At 50.0% G+C, this 22,979-nt stretch overlaps 1 protein-coding gene across 3 annotated transcripts; it reads right to left on the reverse strand.

The window, feature by feature from the left end:
* Nucleotides 1-3,575: 3,575 nt before the first annotated feature.
* LOC136768277 (polyamine-transporting ATPase 13A3) lies at nt 3,576-22,894 on the reverse strand. 3 transcript variants are annotated; one of them, XM_066722391.1, is made up of 33 exons: nt 22,704-22,894; nt 20,518-20,599; nt 19,960-20,086; nt 19,486-19,659; nt 19,249-19,371; nt 18,818-18,969; nt 18,558-18,627; nt 18,303-18,437; nt 17,405-17,480; nt 17,063-17,194; nt 14,371-14,556; nt 13,959-14,116; nt 13,321-13,509; nt 13,118-13,179; nt 12,730-12,880; nt 12,458-12,574; nt 12,223-12,240; nt 11,923-12,076; nt 11,689-11,809; nt 9,921-10,045; nt 9,427-9,596; nt 9,240-9,314; nt 7,782-7,861; nt 7,623-7,665; nt 7,304-7,413; nt 7,064-7,160; nt 6,847-6,919; nt 6,533-6,701; nt 6,207-6,439; nt 5,076-5,164; nt 4,848-4,928; nt 4,564-4,647; nt 3,576-4,440 (listed from the first exon to the last, which is right to left on the reverse strand). In XM_066722391.1, exons 3-33 carry the CDS (start codon nt 20,041-20,043, stop codon nt 4,216-4,218), a joined length of 3,756 nt encoding a protein of 1,251 aa, XP_066578488.1. In that variant the 5' UTR covers nt 20,044-20,086; nt 20,518-20,599; nt 22,704-22,894; the 3' UTR covers nt 3,576-4,215. The 3 variants fall into 3 exon arrangements, with proteins under 3 accessions (XP_066578488.1, XP_066578487.1, XP_066578486.1); XM_066722390.1 differs by having other exon boundaries at nt 3,576-4,437; nt 9,427-10,045; XM_066722389.1 differs by having other exon boundaries at nt 9,427-10,045.
* Nucleotides 22,895-22,979: the final 85 nt, after the last annotated feature.

Below are 22,979 nucleotides of genomic sequence, written 5' to 3' on the forward strand. Positions count from 1 at the left end.
TGGGCACACTGGCCCTCGTCCTGGGCTCCTACACTGTGCTCTTCCTCCCGCACTGCATTGTGTTTATTAACATGATTATTGTAAATGTAACTCCAAATACACGTATTCCCTATTTCGTCACATATCAAATGATTAAACTAAATGCCCTTGTGGACCCAGTGCTGTACATCCTCCTCAGGCCTGACGTCAGGGACACACTGGGCTCTGTCCCCTGCTGTCAGAGGCTGTTCACACTGACCAGCTGCTGGACACCCAGAGCTGAGCAGCAGGAGACAGAGGATGCAGCCGCTGAGTGTCCGACTGAATCCAGTGTCTGAGAGACACAGGGGTTTGAGAGCTCAGCTGTGTCTGGAAGTCAGTCCAAGACAGTGTGGTTGTGAAAGGTGCAGAAACCTCATTGTTCTCTGTGCCATGTAGACAAGTCTCTTAAGAGAGAGACGCAGGGGTTTGGCAATGCGCTGTCATCCCTGGAGTCGATCTCAGACAGACACTCAGTCTCTTCTCATTCCTTCCCTTTATATCATATCAGATTCAATAACAATAAAGGGGAATATCATTGTGGAAATCAAAGCTGATCCATATATAACACTCATATTCATGTTCATCTATTTTTAAAATCTGTGTCAACCTTAATGCCATTATCGTTATAATCTTGCATATTTCTATGAATGTAATAACCTGTGTTTGTGTTATTAGTTAGTTATAACGATTACATAACTCATATTATTGAACATTTATTTAAATTCAAATATTTTTGATTGAAGGATTGAATAATAAAAACATAGGGACATGTTTATGCAAACTTGTATAGGAAAGTAAGATTGCCTTCTGCTGTTTAAAGTGATGATATGTAAGTATTTCTGGACACTGAAACTGTCTGCACTTCCTAGATCCCAGATTGAGTCAAAACTTCCCCACGTCAGTCAATCAGTCCGTCGGTCCAGGACTCCTGTTCCTTCACTTGCTGTTGTCCTGAGACTCCTCCAGCTGCCCAATGGACAGACAGTGTGCTGCACTGGGGTGGATGAGTGTGACTGGCAGACGGAGGAGAGGGGTGTGAAGTATTGATTTAATCTGGGCCTGGGTTTATTCTGCTCCTGTGTCAGTCCTGTACATCTCCTTTACATTTCAGTGACTGATTAAAGTAACAATGTATCTCAGTTGTCATTTATTTCTAATATATGAAATGAACTTTGCTTTGGATGAAAAATAAGGGCAACACTTTAGGTCAGTGGTTCCCAAACTTTTTGGCTGCCGCCCCCCTATACATTTGGGTCACAGCTCGCGCCCCCCTCGTCTTACATGTTAATATTTATATTATCATTTATATTTTTGAAAGCCCTAAGGCTTAACAAAGATGGAGACACTTACATACTTGTTTGCATTTCAGTTGTATACATTGTATACTTCCTCTCGTTCTCTTCATTCTGCTGTTTTCTTCTCTCTATATCAGCCACTTTGTAAATTGAAAACCATGGGTGTTAGGGCCTTCTCTTGCATTGCTCCTATGTTGTGGAACTCACTACCTGTTTCCATTAGCAATGCTCCTTCATTTGATTGTTTTAATAAATATTCTATTTTCTGTCCTCTTCCTCTTGCCATTCCCTCTTCTTGTTTTCTTCTTTGTCGGCACATGGAAAGCCATCGCCGGAGCCACCTCTGTACAAGACACAGAGAAGAGAAGGATTATGTGCCTGCTGGCCTTCGTCCTGGGCTCCTACACTGTGCTCTTCCTGCCACACTGCATAGTGTACTTAATTATGCATTATTCAAAATATACTGTGTCTGAAAGTGTCTTTGATATTACATCTGTAATGGTTGAACTAAGTGTCCTTGTGGACCCAGTGCTGTACATCCTCCTCAGGCCTGACGTCAGGGACACACTGGGCTCTGTCCCCTGCTGTCAGAGGCTGTTCACACTGACCAGCTGCTGGACACCCAGAGCTGAGCAGCAGGAGACAGAGGATGCAGCCGCTGAGTGTCCGACTGAATCCAGTGTCTGAGAGACACAGGGGTTTGAGAGCTCAGCTGTGTCTGGAAGTCAGTCCAAGACAGTGTGGTTGTGAAAGGTGCAGAAACCTCATTGTTCTCTGTGCCATTTAGACAAGTCTCTTAAGAGAGAGACGCAGGGGTTTGGCAATGCGCTGTCATCCCTGGAGTTGATCTCAGACAGACACTCAGTCTCTTCTCATTCCTTCCCTTTATATCATATCAGATTCAATAACAATAAAGGGGAATATCATTGTGGAAATCAAAGCTGATACATATATAACACTCATATTCATATTCATATTATTATTATTATTATTATTATTATTATGTGTCAACCTTTATGCCATTATTGTTATAATCGTGCGTATTTCTATGAATGTAATAACCTGTGTTTGTGTTATTATGATTGAATAATAAAAACACACAAACATGTTTATGCAAACTTGTATAGGAAAGTAAGATTGCCTTCTGCTGTTTAAAGTGATGAATGATGATATGTAAGTATTTCTGGACACTGAAACTGTCTGCACTTCCTAGATCCCAGATTGAGTCAAAACTTCCCCATGTCAGTCAATCAGTCCATCGGTCCAGGACTCCTGTTCCTTCACTTGCTGTTGTCCTGAGACTCCTCCAGCTGCCCAATGGACAGACAGTGTGCTGCACTGGGGCGGACGAGTGTGACTGGTAGACGGAGGAGAGGGGTGTGAAGTATTGATTTAATCTGGGCCTGGGTTTATTCTGCTCCTGTGTCAGTCCTGTACATTTCCTCAATCATCATTTATTTCTAAAATATCAAACTGAATTCTGCTCTGTATTAAAAAGAAGTGCTTATGTGTCATTTTCAGAATAAAGTTATACGCGTTCATCATGGCCTCCTCTCTGCCGTGTGCTTGTCCTCTAACTGATAAACATGCATTTAATCCAGGAGCTGCATCCAGCCACTGTCTTCATTCCTGTCTTCATAACAGGGTCTGCAGCCCTGGCCTTGGAGAGATATAAGAAAAAAATAAGAAAGTTTACAATTGAGAGGAGGCCATTCAACCCATCGTGCTCGTTTGGTGTACATTAATAACTGATACAAGGATACTGATCATTAATATAGATTAGAAAAAGCAAAGGTACTGATCCCTGTGGAACTCCACTAACAATCTATTTCCACTAAGTGTTCTATGTGTGTATTTCTCATTACATTGTCAGGTATTCTGAAGCATTGCTCAAGTCTCCTCTTTCGTAGCCATCTAATTAATTTTAAGGTCATTTCGGTGGTTAGTTTATTTTCAGTCTTATTTAGAGGCTTCTCTAGTGTCAATTTCCACCAAGGAATGGTGGAAATAACAGCCTGAAAAACAGAAAAGACATGCTGAGCGGACTGTTCTAGTCGCATGTGTGAAAAAATCAACAGGACTTCCACCTGGAGAGGTCCATTTAAATTTCATTCTGGGATTCTGACTGAAAAAGCAACTAACCTGCTTCATTTTAAAACAGATATTCAGTCAGTCATAAATATTTGGACAGTGACGCAGATGTCATCATTTTGTCTCTGTACGACACCACAATGGATTTGAAAGGAAACAATCAAGATGTGCTTTAAGTGGAGACTTTAATCTTTAATGTGAGGGAAGTTACATCCAAATTGGGTGAACAGTGTAGGAATTACACCCATTTTGATCCTCTGAACCCATCAGCAGATGCTGGGTTTCTTCCCTGGTGATGCTCTGCCAGGACTGCACTGCAGTGTCTTTAGTTCCTGCTTGTTCTTGGGAAGTTTTGCCTTCAGTTTGCCTTCAGTTATGTTAGTTTGTATGTACATATAATACATGTAATGTGAATTTACAAGTTTGTGGGTAAATTACTGCTATTTAACATTCCCCTCGTTCATTGGGTTATTGTGTTCTTTTGTTGTGTTAGCTGGCATAGATTAGAGAATTTCTACCTAAAATAATTATAATTCGAGCACCTGGACAAACAACTCAAGATCAACACAGCCATCCTCCACACTGCACACACACACAAACATACATCTTAATTTATTGATATGTCGTTTCAAACATATGCAGATAACTTCTAAATCAATGACACGTAACTTGTGCAATAGAGGCGCCGACACAACGATTAGACTGGAGTGGCCGGGACCGCCTGCACGGGTCAGTGACTGAAGCGGGTCTCCCTGCTGCGCGGGGCTGAGCTACAACCCTGACTGAAGCCTAGACATGATGGAGGCGCTCAGAGATGGGTGGTCTGAGGGGCCCGGCCCTGGAGCGCGCCACTGTGGGAGCGGGGGGGTCCAGCTTTGGTGCTGGCGGAAGGCGGGGGTGGCCAGTCGGGGTCCAGCAGGAGCTCCTGGGCTAGGCGCTGGTACCGTGCGTGGGGGGCACCCCCTCCCCCGCCGGAGTGGAAGCATCTCCAGCGACCGCCCCGTGGCAAGGGCACCCTGTCCATTTCCATCTGCTGAGAGAGAGAGAGAGAGAGAGAGAGATAGAGAGAGGGCAATACCTGTGTAAACATGTCATGCCAATAAAGCTGGTTTTGAATCTGAATTGAGAGGCAGGACATGGAGCTGGGGAGGCGTACCGGGGCGCGGTCTGTGGGACTGAGGCACTGTTTCTGACTGGAGCACAGCCTGCGCCACAGAGGGTTACAGTCAATAATGAGGCTCTGAGAGAGAGACGGAGAGGGAGAGAGGGAGAGAGAGAGATAAGCAAATACTTTTAGTAGATCGGTTATCTGCTACCATACCATTTACTACTGCAACTGCCACCAACACCACTCCTCCTCCTCCCATCACCACTACTACTAGTACTACCACCATCACTAACTACTACTACTACTACTGGCGCCACTGCCGAGATGCTCACCTCCACAGTGAGGGCCAGCAGGAGGTTCGCTGCGATCAGAGCCAGCAGAGTCAACCTCAATGGCACGGGAATACACACCAGCTGAGAGGGGGAGAGAGGGAGAGGGAGAGGGAGAGGGAGAGGGAGAGAGGTTAACTCACACTACACCAAGTCGGCCAGAGAGAGAGAGAGACAGAGGAGGAGGGGAGAGAGACACAATGATAGAGGGGGAGGGGTTGAGAGTGTCACCTGGAAGACGTCCAGCAGGGCGGGGACGGGGTGCAGCAGGTTGAACAGCAGGAAGGCGTACGCGGAGAGCACACAACCCAGGAACAGGTCTGCACAGAGAGAGGGGGACAGGGGGAGGCAGCTGTGCCATATTACACTGTGCCGTATTGTGCTGTGCCATATTACACTGTGCCGTATTGTGCTGTGCCATATTACACTGTGCTGTGCCGTATTACACTGTGCCGTATTGTGCTGTGCTGTATTGTGCTGTGCCATATTACACTGTGCTGTATTGTGCTGTGCCATATTACACTATGCTGTATTGTGCTGTGCTGTATTGTGCTGTGCCGTATTACACTGTGCTGTATTGTGCTGTGCCGTATTGTGCTGTGCTGTATTGTGCTGTGCCGTATTACACTGTGCTGTATTGTGCTGTGCCGTATTGTGCTGTGCCATATTACACTGTGCCGTATTGTGCTGTGCTGTATTGTGCTGTGCCGTATTGTGCTGTGCCATATTACACTGTGCCGTATTGTGCTGTGCCATATTACACTGTGCCGTATTGTGCTGTGCCATATTACACTGTGCCGTATTGTGCTGTGCTGTATTGTGCTGTGCCGTATCGTGCTGTGCTGTATTGTGCTGTGCCGTATTACACTGTGCTGTATTGTGCTGTGCCGTATTGTGCTGTGCCATATTACACTGTGCCGTATTGTGCTGTGCTGTATTGTGCTGTGCCGTATTGTGCTGTGCCATATTACACTGTGCCGTATTGTGCTGTGCCATATTACACTGTGCCGTATTGTGCTGTGCTGTATTGTGCTGTGCCATATTACACTGTGCCGTATTGTGCTGTGCTGTATTGTGCTGTGCCATATTACACTGTGCCGTATTGTGCTGTGCCGTATTGTTCTGTGCTGTATTTTGCTGTTCCGTGTCGTGCCTTAGTGTACTGTGTGATATTGTGCTGTGATGTATTTTGCCATGCAGTGCCATATTGGGCTGTGCTGTATTTTGCTGTGCCGTGCCACATTGCACTGTGCTTCATTGTGCTGTGCCGTATTGGGCTGTACTATATGTTGCCGTGCCTGTATGGTGCTGTACTGATCTGTGCTGTATGTTGCCGTGCTGTACTCCACTGCAGCGACTCACAGTTGGTATAGACCGGCTGTCTGAAGGGCCGGCCCTTAATGTACGCCAGGGCCACACTCAGGTACTGGCAGCCCGACAGGAAGAACAGGCAGCTGTTCTCCAGGTTCCTGATGTTGTGGGACTCCGCCTCCTCCTCCTCCTCGGCCAATGGCGGCACAGACGCATTGTGACCCGGGGCCCGCACCCAACCCGGCGTCCAATCGGAGGAGCTGTTGTGGGCGGAGTCACATGCTCTGAGGGGGAAACGGGGAGGAGCCTGTTGGTTTATCTGTATTGTCTGACCCCCAACGTGGATATATTATTTGCCCTGCTGCGCCCCCCCGCACCCTGTGCCGTTGGCGGCCGATGCCTGGGTGTGCGCCAGCAGGAAGGCGGAGGTCTGGAAGGCCAGGGCCAGCAGGATCTGCCCCCCCACGGACAGCAGCAGCTGGGGGGACAGGAGCGAGGAGGGAGGGCGCTGGGGCACCAACTCACGCCAGGGCGGGCTGAGGCTCACTGAGAGAGAGGGGGAGGAGGAGAGAGAGAGAGGGGGAGGGAAGCTTGTATTAAAACCAGTTTTGAATGGAACTGAAATTGACAAGAGGAGGGAGAGAGAAATACAGAGGGAGAGGGAGGGAGAGAGAGAGATAATGGGTCTTACTGGTGAAGACGGCAGACATGATAATGGCGACGTCGACAAAGAGGTACTGAGCGTCTCCCATGTTACTGAGGATCTGCAGCACAGAGAGAGAGAGAGGGAGAGGGAAGAGAGGGGGAGAGGGAGAGACAGAGATTAATACAGACCCTGCAATTCATAAGACACAACTACACCAGAGAGAGTGTGTGTGTGTGTGTGTGTGTGTGTGTGTGGTACTCACAGAGTAGAGGTGCAGGACACACAAGTACTGGATGATGCTGTACAGAGCCATGAACTTAAACACGCAGAAAGAGGTGACCAGAGCGGCCCGGCCCTCCCTGAGAGAGAGAGAGAGAGAGAGAGAGGGAATGAACACACACTGGCCTGCTATAGTATATAAACACTACATATACAATGTAGTGAGTGAGGAAGGGCAGAGAAGGACAGAGGGAGGGAGGGAGGAGAGTTGGGGCGCTCTGACCGGATCAGGCGAGGCACACAGGAGATGTCGGGGGTGCGGGAGGTGAAGGGTGACGCCACGGATGCCTCGAGCTGCGAGAGAGAGACTCCCACATGGGCTCTCTTCAGGGCCTAGGAGACAGAGAGAGAGAGAGAGAGAGAGAGAGAGAGGGGGGGGGGTAAATACAGGCACACAGCAGTGAGACAGACGGACAGAGAGAGAGAAAGAAGGAGATAGACGCAGAAAGAGAGACAGACAGACAGATTAACAGAAAAGAGAGAGAGAGAGACAGAGAGAGACACGGACAGATACAGTGACAGTCATGGACAGAGTGTCTCACCCCGCAGTCGTTGGCCCCGTCTCCGCACATCGCCACGAAGTAGCTGTGAGGGATGAGAGACAGACAGACACACGGACAGACAGACAGGCTGTGAGTCCCAGGGATAACAGTAACTAGATAAATAAACAGGTAACCCATGTGTTTCAGTGTTACACTCACTCCACTTGCTGCAGCTCCTCCACTAGCTGTGTCTTCTGTTCGGGGGCCATCCGGGCAAACACTGTACCACACAGCAACAACTGCAACACACACACACACACTGTACCACACAGCAACAACTGCAACACACACACACACACTGTACCACACAGCAACAACTGCAACACACACACACTGTACCACACAGCAACTGCAACACACACACACACACTGTACCACACAGCAACTGCAACACACACACACACACTGTACCACACAGCAACAACTGCAACACACACACACACTGTACCACACAGCAACAACTGCAACACACACACACACACACTGTACCACACAGCAACAACTGCAACACACACACACACACACTGTACCACACAGCAACAACTGCAACACACACACACTGTACCACACAGCAACAACTGCAACACACACACACACACTGTACCACACAGCAACAACTGCAACACACACACACACTGTACCACACAGCAACTGCAACACACACACACACTGTACCACACAGCAACAACTGCAACACACACACTGTACCACACAGTAACAACTGCAACACACACACTGTACCACACAGTAACAACTGCAACACACACACACACACTGTACCGCACAGCAACAACTGCAACACACACACACTGTACCACACAGCAACTGCAACACACACACACTGTACCACACAGCAACAACTGCAACACACACACACTGTACCACACAGCAACAACTGCAACACACACACACACTGTACCACACAGCAACAACTGCAACACACACACACACTGTACCACACAGCAACAACTGCAACACACACACACACACACTGTACCACACAGCAACAACTGCAACACACACACACTGTACCACACAGCAACAACTGCAACACACACACACTGTACCACACAGCAACAACTGCAACACACACACACACTGTACCACACAGCAACAACTGCAACACACACACACACACTGTACCACACAGCAACAACTGCAACACACACACACTGTACCACACAGCAACAACTGCAACACACACACACACACTGTACCACACAGCAACAACTGCAACACACACACATACACACACTGTACCACACAGCAACTGCAACACACACACACTGTACCACACAGCAACTGCAACACACACACATACACACTGTACCACCCAGCAACAACTGCAACACACACACACACTGTACCACACAGCAACTGCAACACACACACACACACACTGTACCACACAGCAACAACTGCAACACACACACACACACTGTACCACACAGCAACAACTGCAACACACACACACACTGTACCACACAGCAACAACTGCAACACACACACACACACACTGTACCACACAGCAACAACTGCAACACACACAAACACACACTGTACCACACAGCAACAACTGCAACACACACACACACACACACACACACACACACACACCTTGGGTAGCAGGTCAGGGAAGTGCTCCAGCAGGGTGCAGAAGGAGCGTCCAGTCAGTGCGAAGTGGTAGCTGGGCTGCGGGGGGGGGGGAAGACATGACAACACAAAGACAGTCAGTACATTACACTGCACTGCACAGCACTGTTGTGTAGTATACTGCAATATTACTGTTCTGCGTCCCTCTCACCTCTGCCCCAGCCTGGCTGTCGGGGGTGGGGCCCTCCTGGCTGTAGCTCCAGTGTACCGTGGCCGGCTGGCCATCGCGGGGGGGCACCGCCTCGGCAACGATGACCTGGGCCTGGGGGGGGACCAGGCCACTCTCCCTCGCCACGGACACGGCGGTCAGCATGCTGTCCCCTGAGGGGCAGAGACAGAGACATCGGCCTGTTACACTGAGGTGGGGAACAATACAGGCTGCAATAGCGAATGTGGGTCTAATATTAAAAGCGTGTAAGGATGGACAGACACACACAGACAGACAAAAATAGACACATGGGGTAAACAGAGAGACACAGAGACACAGAGACACACAGCGACACACAGAGACACACTGAGACACACTGAGAGACACTGAGAGACACTGAGAGACACAGAGGACACACAGAGAGAGAGACGCAGAGAGAGATACAGAGAGAGACACAGAGACAAAGAGACAAAGAGACACAAATTTGGGGGGGTGACCTGTGACCATGACGCAGCGGATGCCGGCGCGGTGCAGCTCGGACAGCACCGGCACCGTCTGGACCTTCAGCTGGTTCTGCATCATCACCAGACCCAGCAACTCCATGTCACACTCCACCACCTCACTGCGAGAGAGAGAGAGAGAGAGAGAGAGGAGGGGAGACAGGGAGGGAGGGAGAAGGGAAGGGGACAGCGTGGCGTTAGACTACATGCACCCATCTTGCGGAGAGAGTGAGAGAGAGAGAGGGACGGAGAGAGGGAGGATGTGACAAGGAGGAGGAGAGAGGAAGAGAGGCAGAGGAACAGAGAGAGGGGGAGAGAGAGAGGGAGGGAGAGTACGGTGTCCTTACTGGGACATCCTCACTCCTCTGTGTCAGTCAGGCATCACTCCCTATCTGCGCTAATTACCGCACCGGACCCTTGTTTCCCTGCCCTACATCTTCTCCATATAAACCCTTCACTTCCTCCTTTTTTGTGAAGTATTGTTCACGCCCCAGTATCGGTTCCAAGCTCTTTGTCTCTTTGTTGCCCATTGTATTACTGACCTTTGCTATTCCTTCTCGACTCCCGATTATTGGATTTCCTACCTTGCGCTGTGTGCCTGATCCCAGACCTCTCGCCTGCCTCCATGACCAAGCCTCTCAGATTCCCTCGGACATCGCTGTTGCCGGCCATCACCTCTCGCCTGTCCTCGAATCCCCCCGCTCTGCGTCTGGGTCCCCTGCCTACGGTGGCCTCCCTGTTACAGCATCACTCAGATTGAACGTCAGGCATCACTCAATCAGTGTCGGGTATCAGAGTGTGTTTTTCTGGGACTTCATTAACAGTGTGGAGGAAAAATAAATGCTTTTCTGCCTCTGTCCTGTGTGTGCCATGACACTGGGATTCTCTAACAGTAACTATTAATGGCCTGCAAACTTTTAAAGAACTTGTTTTACATTTCAATTACTTTCTTCTTTGATATCAGCAACCCACTTTCCTTTCTTGCAACTTATTAAACTTAATTACTTACATCCTATCTTTGCAATCGATAAATGACCTTCCAATGCGGCTGGCAATTTAAAGGTTAATAATTATTATTCATGAGTAATGATGCTGATGATATTGATGAGATGGGGAGGCTTATTATAGAATGCCATTGAAATCACTCCTGTAGTTATTCAAAATGACAAATCAGACACTGTTAGTAAAACGTCAAGCTGCTTGAGGGCGTGACTGAAGGGATATATATATAAGCTTTGTATTTCCTTGAGAAGTCTGAAAAACATTATTATACTTGCTTATTACTTCTTTGTTGTGTTTTGCTGTTTTTCCTGTGCGCACGTAATGCATTCTGATTAGAACTGCCAATTCCAAATCTTTCTTCCAGCGCAACTGCCAATCAAATGTCTGAACCGTCTTCACGGTTTCATTTCATTGGTTACAGGGAATGTCAATCAAGCCAATGAACCAGAACGTGGAACCATTTAAGTCATTTATCTACACAATGTAGTCTAAATTAATAATAAAAAGCAAACATAACATTTGTATTATAACACAAATATCAGCTGTAAAATATCAATTCGAGTGATGCATGAGAACTGACATAAAATAAGCGTGAAACTTGATGCCAGACACCCGACGAGCGATGTCCAATATGAGTGATGACTGAGGGCTGAACGCTAAACTTACTGACAGCCGATTGCAAAACTAAGTGATGCGTGAGGAGTGAGGATGTCCCAGCAAGGACACCGTAGGGGAGAGAGAGGGAGAGGGTGGGGGGGCAGACCGGTTGACGCTGTGCAGACGGTGCCAGCTGAGCCGGGGTTCGAGGCAGCGATGGGCCAGAGCGATGACACGCAGCCCCCCCGCAGTGTGGTTCTCCAGCACCTCCCAGAAATCACACGGCACTGAGGGGAGAGGGAGGGTCAGTGTGTCAGTCAGTGTTTCATCATTCAGTCAGTGTGTCCGTCAGTCAGTCTGTCAGTCAGTGTGTCAGTGTCTCTCTCTCTCTCTCTCTCACCGCTCTCAGGTCGGCACAGCCGGGCCACGGTCTCTGGCGCCCCTTTGAGGTAGGCGTGCAGCCGGCGCTCCCCCAGCACCCGCGTCACCACACTCATGCGCTGCAGGGAAGAGGAAAAGGGGAACTGGGCCAGGATTCCCACCTCGTAGCAGCCCTGACGGAGGGAGGGAGAGAGAGAGAGGGAGGGAGGGACTGGGGTTAAAGCAGACACTCTGGGCACTACAGTACATTAATGACTAGAAAGAAGGAAAGGAGAGGAGAGGATAGGGAGGGCAGGAGCACAGTGCAGCGGTCCCTCACCATCACCGCAGCAATATCCTGGAGACAGAGAGAGGAGAGACGGCATCACACGATGATCATGTCTCTTTATTAATTGTCTGAGTGAGTGCGTGAGTAAGAGTGTGTGTGTGTGTGTGTGTGTGTGTGTGTGTGTGTGTGAGTGAGTCTCTCTCTCAGTATCTGTGTGTGTGTGTGTGTGTATGAGCACGCGTATGTGTCTGTCTGTCAATGTGTGCAGCGGTGAAGGGGCTCTGACCAGGTCCCGTTCTTCGCTGGCCTGTGTTTCCGCGGGGGCTTGTTTAGCGGGACGGACCACAGTGGGAGTCATGAGGTCGTGCAGCGCGGTCTCCTCTGGGCTGGGCTCCTCGAGGACCTGGGGGCCAAACACACGTCAACACACGCACACAGATGCACACGTTACACGCTAACCTCCCTCTCCTACACGATCTAAACCCATCTCTCTCTCTCCCAGTTTCCGTCTCTCCCTCCTTTACCCAGCACCCCTCCATCCCTCCCTCCATCCCTCACCCAGCCTGTGGCCTCGAACATCTTGACGTCCAAGGGGTCCCCCGAGAGGCGCCCCTCGATCCGGGTCAGGGAGTGGCAGGTCGCCATGGCCACCAGGAAGTGAGACCTCTCCAGGCTCTCTGCCGCCACCTGGTGTTCTGGAGGACAGAACCTGCAGCAGAAACAGAGACGCTCAGAGAGACACCGAGACACCCACACTCATACAGAGACACACTGAGACACAGACACTCATACAGAGACACACTGAGACACAGGCACACATACAGAGACACAAAAGGGTACAGACACACACACAGAGACACAGACAGAGACACACCGAGACACAGACACACATGCAGAGACACACCGAGACAAAGAGATGCATACAGAGACACAGAGACATACAGACCTGTTGTCCTGAATGCGGCGGACTCCCCACAGGTCCAACCCATCCTCTGTCAAAGTCCCTGTCTGGACAAAAACAACACACTGTTAGACACTCTACTAAGCATGATATTACACGTTATTATAACACTATTACAGGCACCAGACAACACACACAGTTACACACATTATTATACACGCTATTAAACTCGGCCCCTGCAGCCCCACCTTGTCGAAGCATACGAGGTTGACCTGGCCGGCCGTGTTGATGCGCTGGGGGCTGGTGGAGAAGATGCCGCCCCCCCGCAGACGCTGCTGAGCATAGACCACCCCTGCCGTCATGGCTGCTGGCAGCGCGGGGGGGACAGTGATGGTGACGATATCCAGCGCCTCCACCAGCATGCGGCCCAGAGACTCCTGCAGGGAGGGGACAGCGCTGAGAACACACACACACACACACAAATACACTGACACACACAGACACACTCACATACACACACAAACTCCTATAAGAAGGGGGACTGCGCTGAGAACACACTCACACAAACACACACACTAACACTGACATACACACACACAGAAACACACACAATCACACTGAGATACACACACCTCCTCCTGCAGGGAGACAGCGCTGAGAACACACTCATACACACACAGACATACACACTCACACTCACATTCACACTCTGTCACACATTCACAGACAAACTGACACACACACACTAACACACACACTGACAGTGTACACAAACACATACACACATATACCAACACAATGACCCCTGACCCTAAACACAGAGGCCATGTAAGCAGGCTGTGTGAGGCCATGTGAGGCCGTGTGAGGCTGTGTTTGTGGCTCTCACCCCCTGCCGGGCGCTGAGGGTCAGGGAGTACGCCATGCCCACTGTGGCAAGCCCCACCAGGCCCAGCAGGAAGCGCGCGGCGTCGCGGTGCAGCTGGAACTCCGAGGGCCGGGGGAAGAGGATGGAGCGGACCAGCCGGCCCTTCACCGTGGAGAAGCCTGCGGCAGGGAGAGGAGCGTTCACTCTCACTCACACACACAGTCAAACACATACAGGCACACTCTCACTCAAAGACACAGTCATACACACACACACTCACAAACAGACACAGTCAAACACACACACAGTCACATAGACATTGACACACACACACAGACACACAGTCACACTCACTCTCACACACAGACACACAACACAGAGACACACACACACACACACACACACACTGACACACACAGACAGACACACAGACCTGTGCGGACGACCACGGCCCGGACCCTTTCCCCGCTGTAGTAGCGCGTCTGGATGACCTCGGTGCCGCAGAACAGCGTGTGCCGGCGATGCTCCTCCGGGTCGTACAGCAACTCCGAGACCGCAGCGTCAGGCTGGCCACGGGGGGGCAGCGGCAGCTGGGTCTTCATCACCGGCACACTCTCCCCTGCAGACACAGAGCACATGGTCCGACCAATCTGACCAAGTCCCTAAAACTGGCACTCAAGTCAAACCGAGTCAATTAGAAGTAAAGATATAGCAGCGATATACACCGATCAGCCATAACATTATGACCACCTGCCTAATATTATGTAGGTCCCAAAACAGCCCTGAACTGTCGAGACATGGACTCCACTAGACCTCTGAAGGTGTGCTGTGGTATCTGGCACCAAGACGTTAGCAGCAGATCCTTTAAGTCCTGTAAGTTGTGAGGTGGGGCCTCCATGGATCGGACTTGTTTGTCCAGCACAACCTTTCTATCAGAGCCAGCATTCACTTTTTCAGCAATTTGAGCTACAGTAGCTCGTCTGTTGGATCGGACCACACGGGACAGCCTTCGCTCCCCACATGCATCAATGAGCCTTGGCCGCCCATGACCCTGTCGCCGGTTCACCGGTTTTCCTTCCTTGGACCACTTTTGATAGGTACTGACCACTGCAGACCGGGAACACCCCACAAGAGCTGCAGGTTTGGAGATGCTCTGACCCAGTCGTCTAGGCATCACAATGTGGCCCTTGTCAAAGTCGCTCAGATCCTCACGCTGCCCATTTTTCCTGCTTCTAACACATCAACTTAGAAGACAAAATGTTCACTTGCTGCCTAATATATCCCACCCACTGACAGGTGCCATGATAACGAGATTATCAGTGTCATTCACTTCACCTGTCAGTGGTCATGATGATCGGTGTAAATATATATATATATATATGTAAATTTATATATATATATATATACACTCACCTAAAGGATTATTAGGAACACCTGTTCAATTTCTCATGAATGCAATTATCTAACCAACCAATCACATGGCAGTTGCTTCAATGCATTTAGGGGTGTGGTCCTGGTCAAGACAATCTCCTGAACTCCAAACTGAATGTCTGAATGGGAAAGAAAGGTGATTTAAGCAATTTTGAGCGTGGCATGGTTGTTGGTGCCAGACGGGCCGGTCTGAGTATTTCACAATCTGCTCAGTTACTGGGATTTTCACGCACAACCATTTCTAGGGTTTACAAAGAATGGTGTGAAAAGGGAAAAACATCCAGTATGCGGCAGTCCTGTGGGCGAAAATGCCTTGTTGATGCTAGAGGTCAGAGGAGAATGGGCCGACTGATTCAAGCTGATAGAAGAGCAACTTTGACTGAAATAACCACTCGTTACAACCGAGGTATGCAGCAAAGCATTTGTGAAGCCACAACACGTACAACTTTGAGGCGGATGGGCTACAACAGCAGAAGACCCCACCGGGTACCACTCATCTCCACTACAAATAGGAAAAAGAGGCTACAATTTGCACAAGCTCACCAAAATTGGACAGTTGAAGACTGGAAAAATGTTGCCTGGTCTGATGAGTCTCGATTTCTGTTGAGACATTCAGATGGTAGAGTCAGAATTTGGCGTAAACAGAATGAGAACATGGATCCATCATGCCTTGTTACCACTGTGCAGGCTGGTGGTGGTGGTCTAATGGTGTGGGGGATGTTTTCTTGGCACACTTTAGGCCCCTTAGTGCCAATTGGGCATCGTTTAAATGCCACGGCCTACCTGAGCATTGTTTCTGACCATGTCCATCCCTTTATGACCACCATGTACCCATCCTCTGATGGCTACTTCCAGCAGGATAATGCACCATGTCACAAAGGTCGAATCGTTTCAAATTGGTTTCTTGAACATGACAATGAGTTCACTGTACTAAACTGGCCCCCACAGTCACCAGATCTCAACCCAATAGAGCATCTTTGGGATGTGGTGGAACGGGAGCTTCGTGCCCTGGATGTGCATCCCACAAATCTCAATCAACTGCAAGATGCTATCCTATCAATATGGGCCAACATTTCTAAAGAATGCTTTCAGCACCTTGTTGAATCAATGCCACGTAGAATTAAGGCAGTTCTGAAGGCGAAAGGGGGTCAAACACAGTATTAGTATGGTGTTCCTAATAATCCTTTAGGTGAGTGTATATATATATATATATATATATATATATATATATATATATATGGTATTAACTAGTCTTGCTTGTAGTGAGTGGGCTGTTATAGCAGTATGTGTGTTGTGCCGGTCTGTGTGTGTGTGTGTGACAGGGCTGTAACACTGGGGGGCTGCAGTGACAGGGCAGTAACACTTGGGGGGGCAGTGAGGACAGTGAGGGCAGTGTGCACACAGGGCTGTACACTGTTCAATGTTAATATCAATTTTAAATGTGCCGCTTTCCATATTGTAGAACGTACAGATTAACACTATGTTTCACCATGTCTATTTTTTAAGACAATGACTTGAGACACATGGAGACTTTTGTGTTTTTACTCGAGTCGAGTCACGTATTTTGAGCTCTGACTCAAGTCGAGTCTTTTCTTGCAGGGAATTTAGTCGAGTCAAGTCTTTTGATAACAATGACTCGAGTCGAGTCATCAAAAAATCTGACTCGAGTCATTACATCTCTGGCCTGGGCTCACCAGTCAGCATGCTCTCGTTGACGATGCAGGTCCCGCCCACCAGGGCCGCGTCACACGGCATCATCATCCCATTGGGCGGAATCACGATGACATCACCAGGAACCAGGTCTGTGGACAGGATCTCCTCTGTGTCTGAGGGAGGCAGTGAGAGAAGGAGAGAGAGAGGCAGCAAGAGAAAGAGTTTTGTGTTAGAGCAGACTTCTTCCCCTCTCTCCCACCAGTATCTTGATCTGCTCTCCCTGTCTGTCTCTCTCAGCAGTGCCTCACATTCCCGTCCCTCTCTCGCTGTCTCTCCCTCCCCCTCAGCAGTATCCTCCCCTCCCCTCCCCCTCGGTCTCTCACCCTCCTCTGTCCCTCTGAAGACGCTGCACCTCACCACGTTGTGGGCTGACACCATGTCGTGGAGCAGCACGTATTGCTGTGGGAGAGACAGACAGGCAGGCACACAATCAGAGGGACAGACAGACAGACATAAGAATGTAAGAAAGTTTACAAACGAGAGGAGGCCATTCGCCCCATCGTGCTCGTTTGGTGTCCATTAATAACTAAGTGATCAAGGATCCTATCCAGTCTGTTTTTGAATGTTCCCAAATTGTCTCTTCAGCCACATCGCTGGGGAGTTTGTTCAGATTGTGACGCCTCTCTGTGTGAAGAAGTGTCTCCTGTTTTCTGTCTTGAATGCCTTGAAGCCCAATTTCCATTTGTGTCCCCGGGTGCGTGTGTCCCTGCTGATCTGGAAAAGCTCCTCTGGTTTGATGTGGTCGATGTCTTTCATTATTTTGAAGACTTGGATCAAGTCCCCACGTAGTCTCCTCTGTTCCAGGGTGAAAGGTTCAGTTCCTCAGTCTCTCAGTAGGACATTCCCTTCAGACCTGGAATAAGTCTGGTTGCTCTCCTCTGAACTGCCTCTAGAGCAGCGATATCTTTCTTGAAGTGTGGAGCCCAGAACTGTCCACAGTATCCAGATGAGCTCTAACTAGTGCATTGTACAGTCTGAACATCACTGCCCTTGTTCTCTATTCTACACTTGTGACAATATACCCTAACATCCTGTTTGCCTTTTTTATTGCTTCCCCACATTGTTTGGGTCCAGATCATTAATATAGATTAGAAAAAGCACAGGCCCTAATACTGATCCCTGTGGAACTCCACTAACAACCTCAGTCCAGTTACGAGTTAGACCGACCATCAGAGAGAGCGAGGCAGGCAGGCAGGCAGGCAGACAGACAGACAGACAGACCTTGCGCACAGTGTACAGGGAGGTGCAGACAGACAGCAGCGACATGAACAGGATGGCGGAGGCGTAGTAATAATAATCGTCCAGAGACCAGAGCAGCACACTGAACACCTGGAATATGTAGAACGGGTTGAGCACCTGAGGGAGAAAGGGAGTGAGAGAGAGAGAGGGGGAGAGATTTTGTTTCAGTCTTCTACAGACTTGAAGATGAAATTTGTCGCAGGTGTGTTGTGTGGGGGGGCGGGGGGTGGTCTGTACCTCCTTGACGAGCAGCTTTGGGATGGAAGGCACTTTCACTTCTATCTGATTCGCTCCGTAGAACAGCCTCCTATCACAACAACAACACTTCCTGTCACCACAACACACAGAACAACAAAATCACAAATACAAACGCACGCACACACACACGCACACGCACACACACACGCACACACACACACACACGCACACACATGCACACACATGCACACACATGCACACACATGCACACACATGCACACACATGCACACACATGCACCGGTATTGCTGTGTGCTCCTGGACAGCCCCGTGCTGTGCTGGGTGTGGACGTCTCTCAGGGAGAGCCCACAGTCCAGCCCAGATAGCCGGGTGAAGCCCTGCACCCCTGGGCTCCACAAATACAGCACTGACTGCAGCCGGAAGAACCGCGTCTGAGAGGGAGGGAGAGGGAGGGAGAGGGAGAGACAGAGAGAGAGGGAGGGGGAGGGTCGTTGTTTTTCACTGTGATCCAGGCAGGAAAATAAAACAAATAAACTAGAAAAAAATAGGAGGAGGAGAGAGCGAGAGTGAGGGGGAGGGATAAAGATTTCCACACCCTGTCTATCTCCCTCCCTCTCCCTCCTCTCCCCCTCTCCCTCTCAGTCCCGCCCTCCCTCCCTCCCTCTCTAGCCTTCCTTTCTCTCTCTCCCTCTCCCTCCGCCTCCCTTTACCTGGTGTTTGTGGGGGCTCTTGTGCTCCGGCCCCTCGGCGCACTGGCAGGGGCCGCCCAGGGGGTCCCAGCCCGGAGCCTGCAGGGTCCGCACTCGAACCCGGAACCACGTGGCCCACTCATCCTGACACAGAGAGAGAGAGAGAGAGAGAGAGAGAGAGAGAGAGAGAGACAGTTAGAGATGGAGTCACAGACAGGCAGAGACACAGCCCCCTCCCCACCGCTCCCCCCACCTCACCGTGGTCCGCAGCAGCAGCACCGAGGCGCTGGCGAGGGGGGCGGGGCGGCAGGTCCAGCGGACACTGCGCTCAGGCAGCCAGAGCAGCAGCAGCAGCAGCAGCCCCCCCGAGAGCAGCGCCCCCAGCAGGACGAGACACAGCAGGCACCAGCATGGCTCGAAGCCCCACACCTCCTGCAGCATGAGAGGGGGAGGGAGAGAGAGGGAGAGATAGAGGGAGAAAAAAGGGCGAGAGGGAGAGATGGAGGGGGGTGTGAGAGAGGAAGGCAAGAGGGAGGGTGAGTAAGGAAGGTGAGAGGGAGCAGGAGGGAACGGGAGAGAGAGGGAGAGGGAATAAGAGAAGACGAGGTGTGAAGAAACTTGATACGTATAAATCAATACAATACAGTACATTAATACTGTATTTTAAATCAGGAAAGGACAAGTGACAAAAATAAGGAGGGCAGCGAGACAGCGAGGGAGCGGGGCTCTCACCATCTCCTCCTCCTCCCCACGGTTCACGAATCTGACGTCCGCCCGGCACTTCTCCCTCCACCGCTCCTCCTCCGCTCTCTCCATCTCTCCTTGCGATGCACCTCCCTCCTACTCCAGCTCCACAGCCCTGAGGGAGAGAGGGAGACAGAGAGAGACACAGAGAGAGGTGGAGGAGAGACACACAGAGAGAGGGAGAGACACAGTGAGAGACAGAGAGTGAGAGGGAGACAGAGACACAGAAAGAGAGAGAGAGAGAGAGACACACACAGAGACAGAGAGAGAGACAGGCAGAAGTTAATGAGGTGAGGCCGGATGTTAAGCATTAGCACTGCAGCACAGCAACAGTCCTGCCTTGTCTGGTCGACCACAGTTAATAGCTAATCAAGCCGTCAATTATTTAAAAAAACAGGTAACGGTTAAACAGCCCTGTGTGCACAGAGTCCTCACTGCCCCCCCCCAGTGTTACAGCCCTGTCACTGCAGCCCCCCAGTGTCATTGCCATGTCACTAATTACAGCCCCCCAGAGTCACTGCAGCCCCCCAGTGTCACAGCACTGACCACGGTGTGCGTTGCAGTGTCAGCTGACGGGGCCGCGGTCCACTGTCCACAACCTGCGACACTGAGGCAGTCTGACCAGCCGCTGCGGGAAGAGAGCACAACACAGAGCAGTCACAACCAGCACAGCACACACTCAGACCAATCACAACCAGCACAGCACACAGAGACCAGCACAGCATAAACACAGACCAGTCACAACCAGCACAGAACACACACATAGACCAGCACAGAACACACACACACACACACACACACACACACAGACCAGCACAAAACACACAGCACACACATACTGCTATAATACTACAAGCAAAACTAGTTAATACCACAGGTGAAGTGAATAACACTGATAATCTTGTTATCATGGCACCTGTCAGTGGGTGGGATATATTAGGCAGCAAGTGAACATTTTGTCCTCAAAGTTGATGTGTTAGAAGCAGGAAAAATGGGCAGCGTGAGGATCTGAGCGACTTTGACAAGGACCAAATTGTGATGGCTAGACGACTGGGTCAGAGCATCTCCAAAACTGCAGCTCTTGTGGGGTGTTCCCGGTCTGCAGTGGTCAATACCTATCAAAAGTGGTCCAAGGCATGAAAAGCGGTGAACCAGAGACAGAGTCATGGGCGGCCAAGGCTCATTGTTGTACGTGGGGAGCGAAGGCTGACGCGACCACGGAGCAATGGAAGAAGGTGGCCTGGTCTGATGAATCACGAGTTCAAGGTGTTGACTTGGCCTCCAAATTCCCCAGATCTCAATCCAATCGAGCATCTGTGGGATGTGCTGGACAAACAAGTCCGATCCATGGAGGCCCCACCTCACAACTTACAGGACTTAAAGGATCTGCTACTAACGTCTTGGTGCCAGATACCACAGCACACCTTCAGAGGTCTAGTGGAGTCCTTGCCTCGACGGGTCAGGGCTGTTTTGGCGGCAAAAGGGGGACCTACACAATATTAGGCAGGTGGTCATAATGTTATGGCTGATAATTGTATTTATATATATAAATATATATGAGAGTACTCATAAATATTAAATATGAGGCGTTATTACAATGATTATTATACAGAATATGGAATACTGCCCTACAGGACACATAAAACAATCAAACACTAACATGAAAACAGAAAAGAAAGGAGCAGTGTGTGATAACCGCCCCCATGACTGATCCCTGTGCGGAATGGGGCCAGCGAGCCGAGGGAGCAGGGCACTCTGATCCTCTTAGCTGACCGCCCTGGACGGGACTCGCATTCCTGTGACTCGCTGCAGGACTCAGCACGGTGTTACACGGCTCGAACCCGTTATCCGACAAGGAGGACGGGCCTATATGGTACCATGGGACCTCAGTGAATGGGTTATTGTATTATGAAGCTGCCTATTGGCCACTATATCCTCCACACCTCCTCCTGTACTGTATTATGTACTTTACATTACTACTCTACACTGTACTGTATTACACTGTACTGTAGTATACTGCACTTTACATTACTACACTGTACTGTACTATACTCAGAGAGGTAGAGTAGTTCCTATACATTGTATGGTTTTATTACTGGACAGTATGTTGTTGTTTTAAAAGCATCCGCAAGACTGCAGCATTGTTGTCATGCCAATAAAGCAAATCTTGAATTTGAATTTGAGTTTGACACAGCGCCGTGTCGCGTCTCTTTAACGCCGGGAGCAGCGTCGTGAAACTGTCCGTCTGTCTGTCTGTCTGTCTGTCTCTCTCTTTGACAAACAGCAAATCCATAAAAACACAACAAGCATGTGACACACAGATGGGTATAGTAGTGAATATGAGGGTGTGCGGTGCCACAGGGTCCAGACCCGGCAGACACCCAAGACACAGCGGGGAGAAGCGTGTCGCCCTGCAGCCGGAGGAGCAGCCAGGACCCCTGAATGATTAACGCAGCGTTTCACACACACACACACACACACAACCTTAAAAACAGAAATGCTGGGTATGAATAATATGTAACACAGTCTGGACCTTAATTGGTTGTCAGCTATTTTGATTTGACCATTATTGCAATATTGTGCGGTTATGACAGCTGACTAAGCGCCTGCAGGACTCGGCCTCAGCGTCGCCGCAGTCAGTCTGACAGCCGCGCACACCTGCGAGAAACACACACACACACACACACACACACACACACACACACACACACACACACACTCGTCTTATTTACCCCAAACTGGATCAACATATCATCTCCTCTCTCGCCGACGCTTTTGCGGGACGTCTTGGCCAGTGGAACGGCGGTGGAACGGGCGGAAAGGCTAACCGCCGCCGGCGTTCGATGGCTTAATTGATTAATTGATTGATTGGTTTTGGTTGCAGCAGCCCGCCCGCCTCGCTCGCCGTCCCTCGCGCACTGAAGCGCAGCTGCTGCCCGCGCGCCGGCCAGCCCCCAGCAGCGGAAGTCGGGCGGACTGGGGCCCGTCGGGAGATGTAGTTTTTCTAT

This window comes from Amia ocellicauda, chromosome 14 (assembly GCF_036373705.1).
Source record: "Amia ocellicauda isolate fAmiCal2 chromosome 14, fAmiCal2.hap1, whole genome shotgun sequence".
Taxonomy (NCBI): Eukaryota; Metazoa; Chordata; class Actinopteri; order Amiiformes; family Amiidae; genus Amia; species Amia ocellicauda.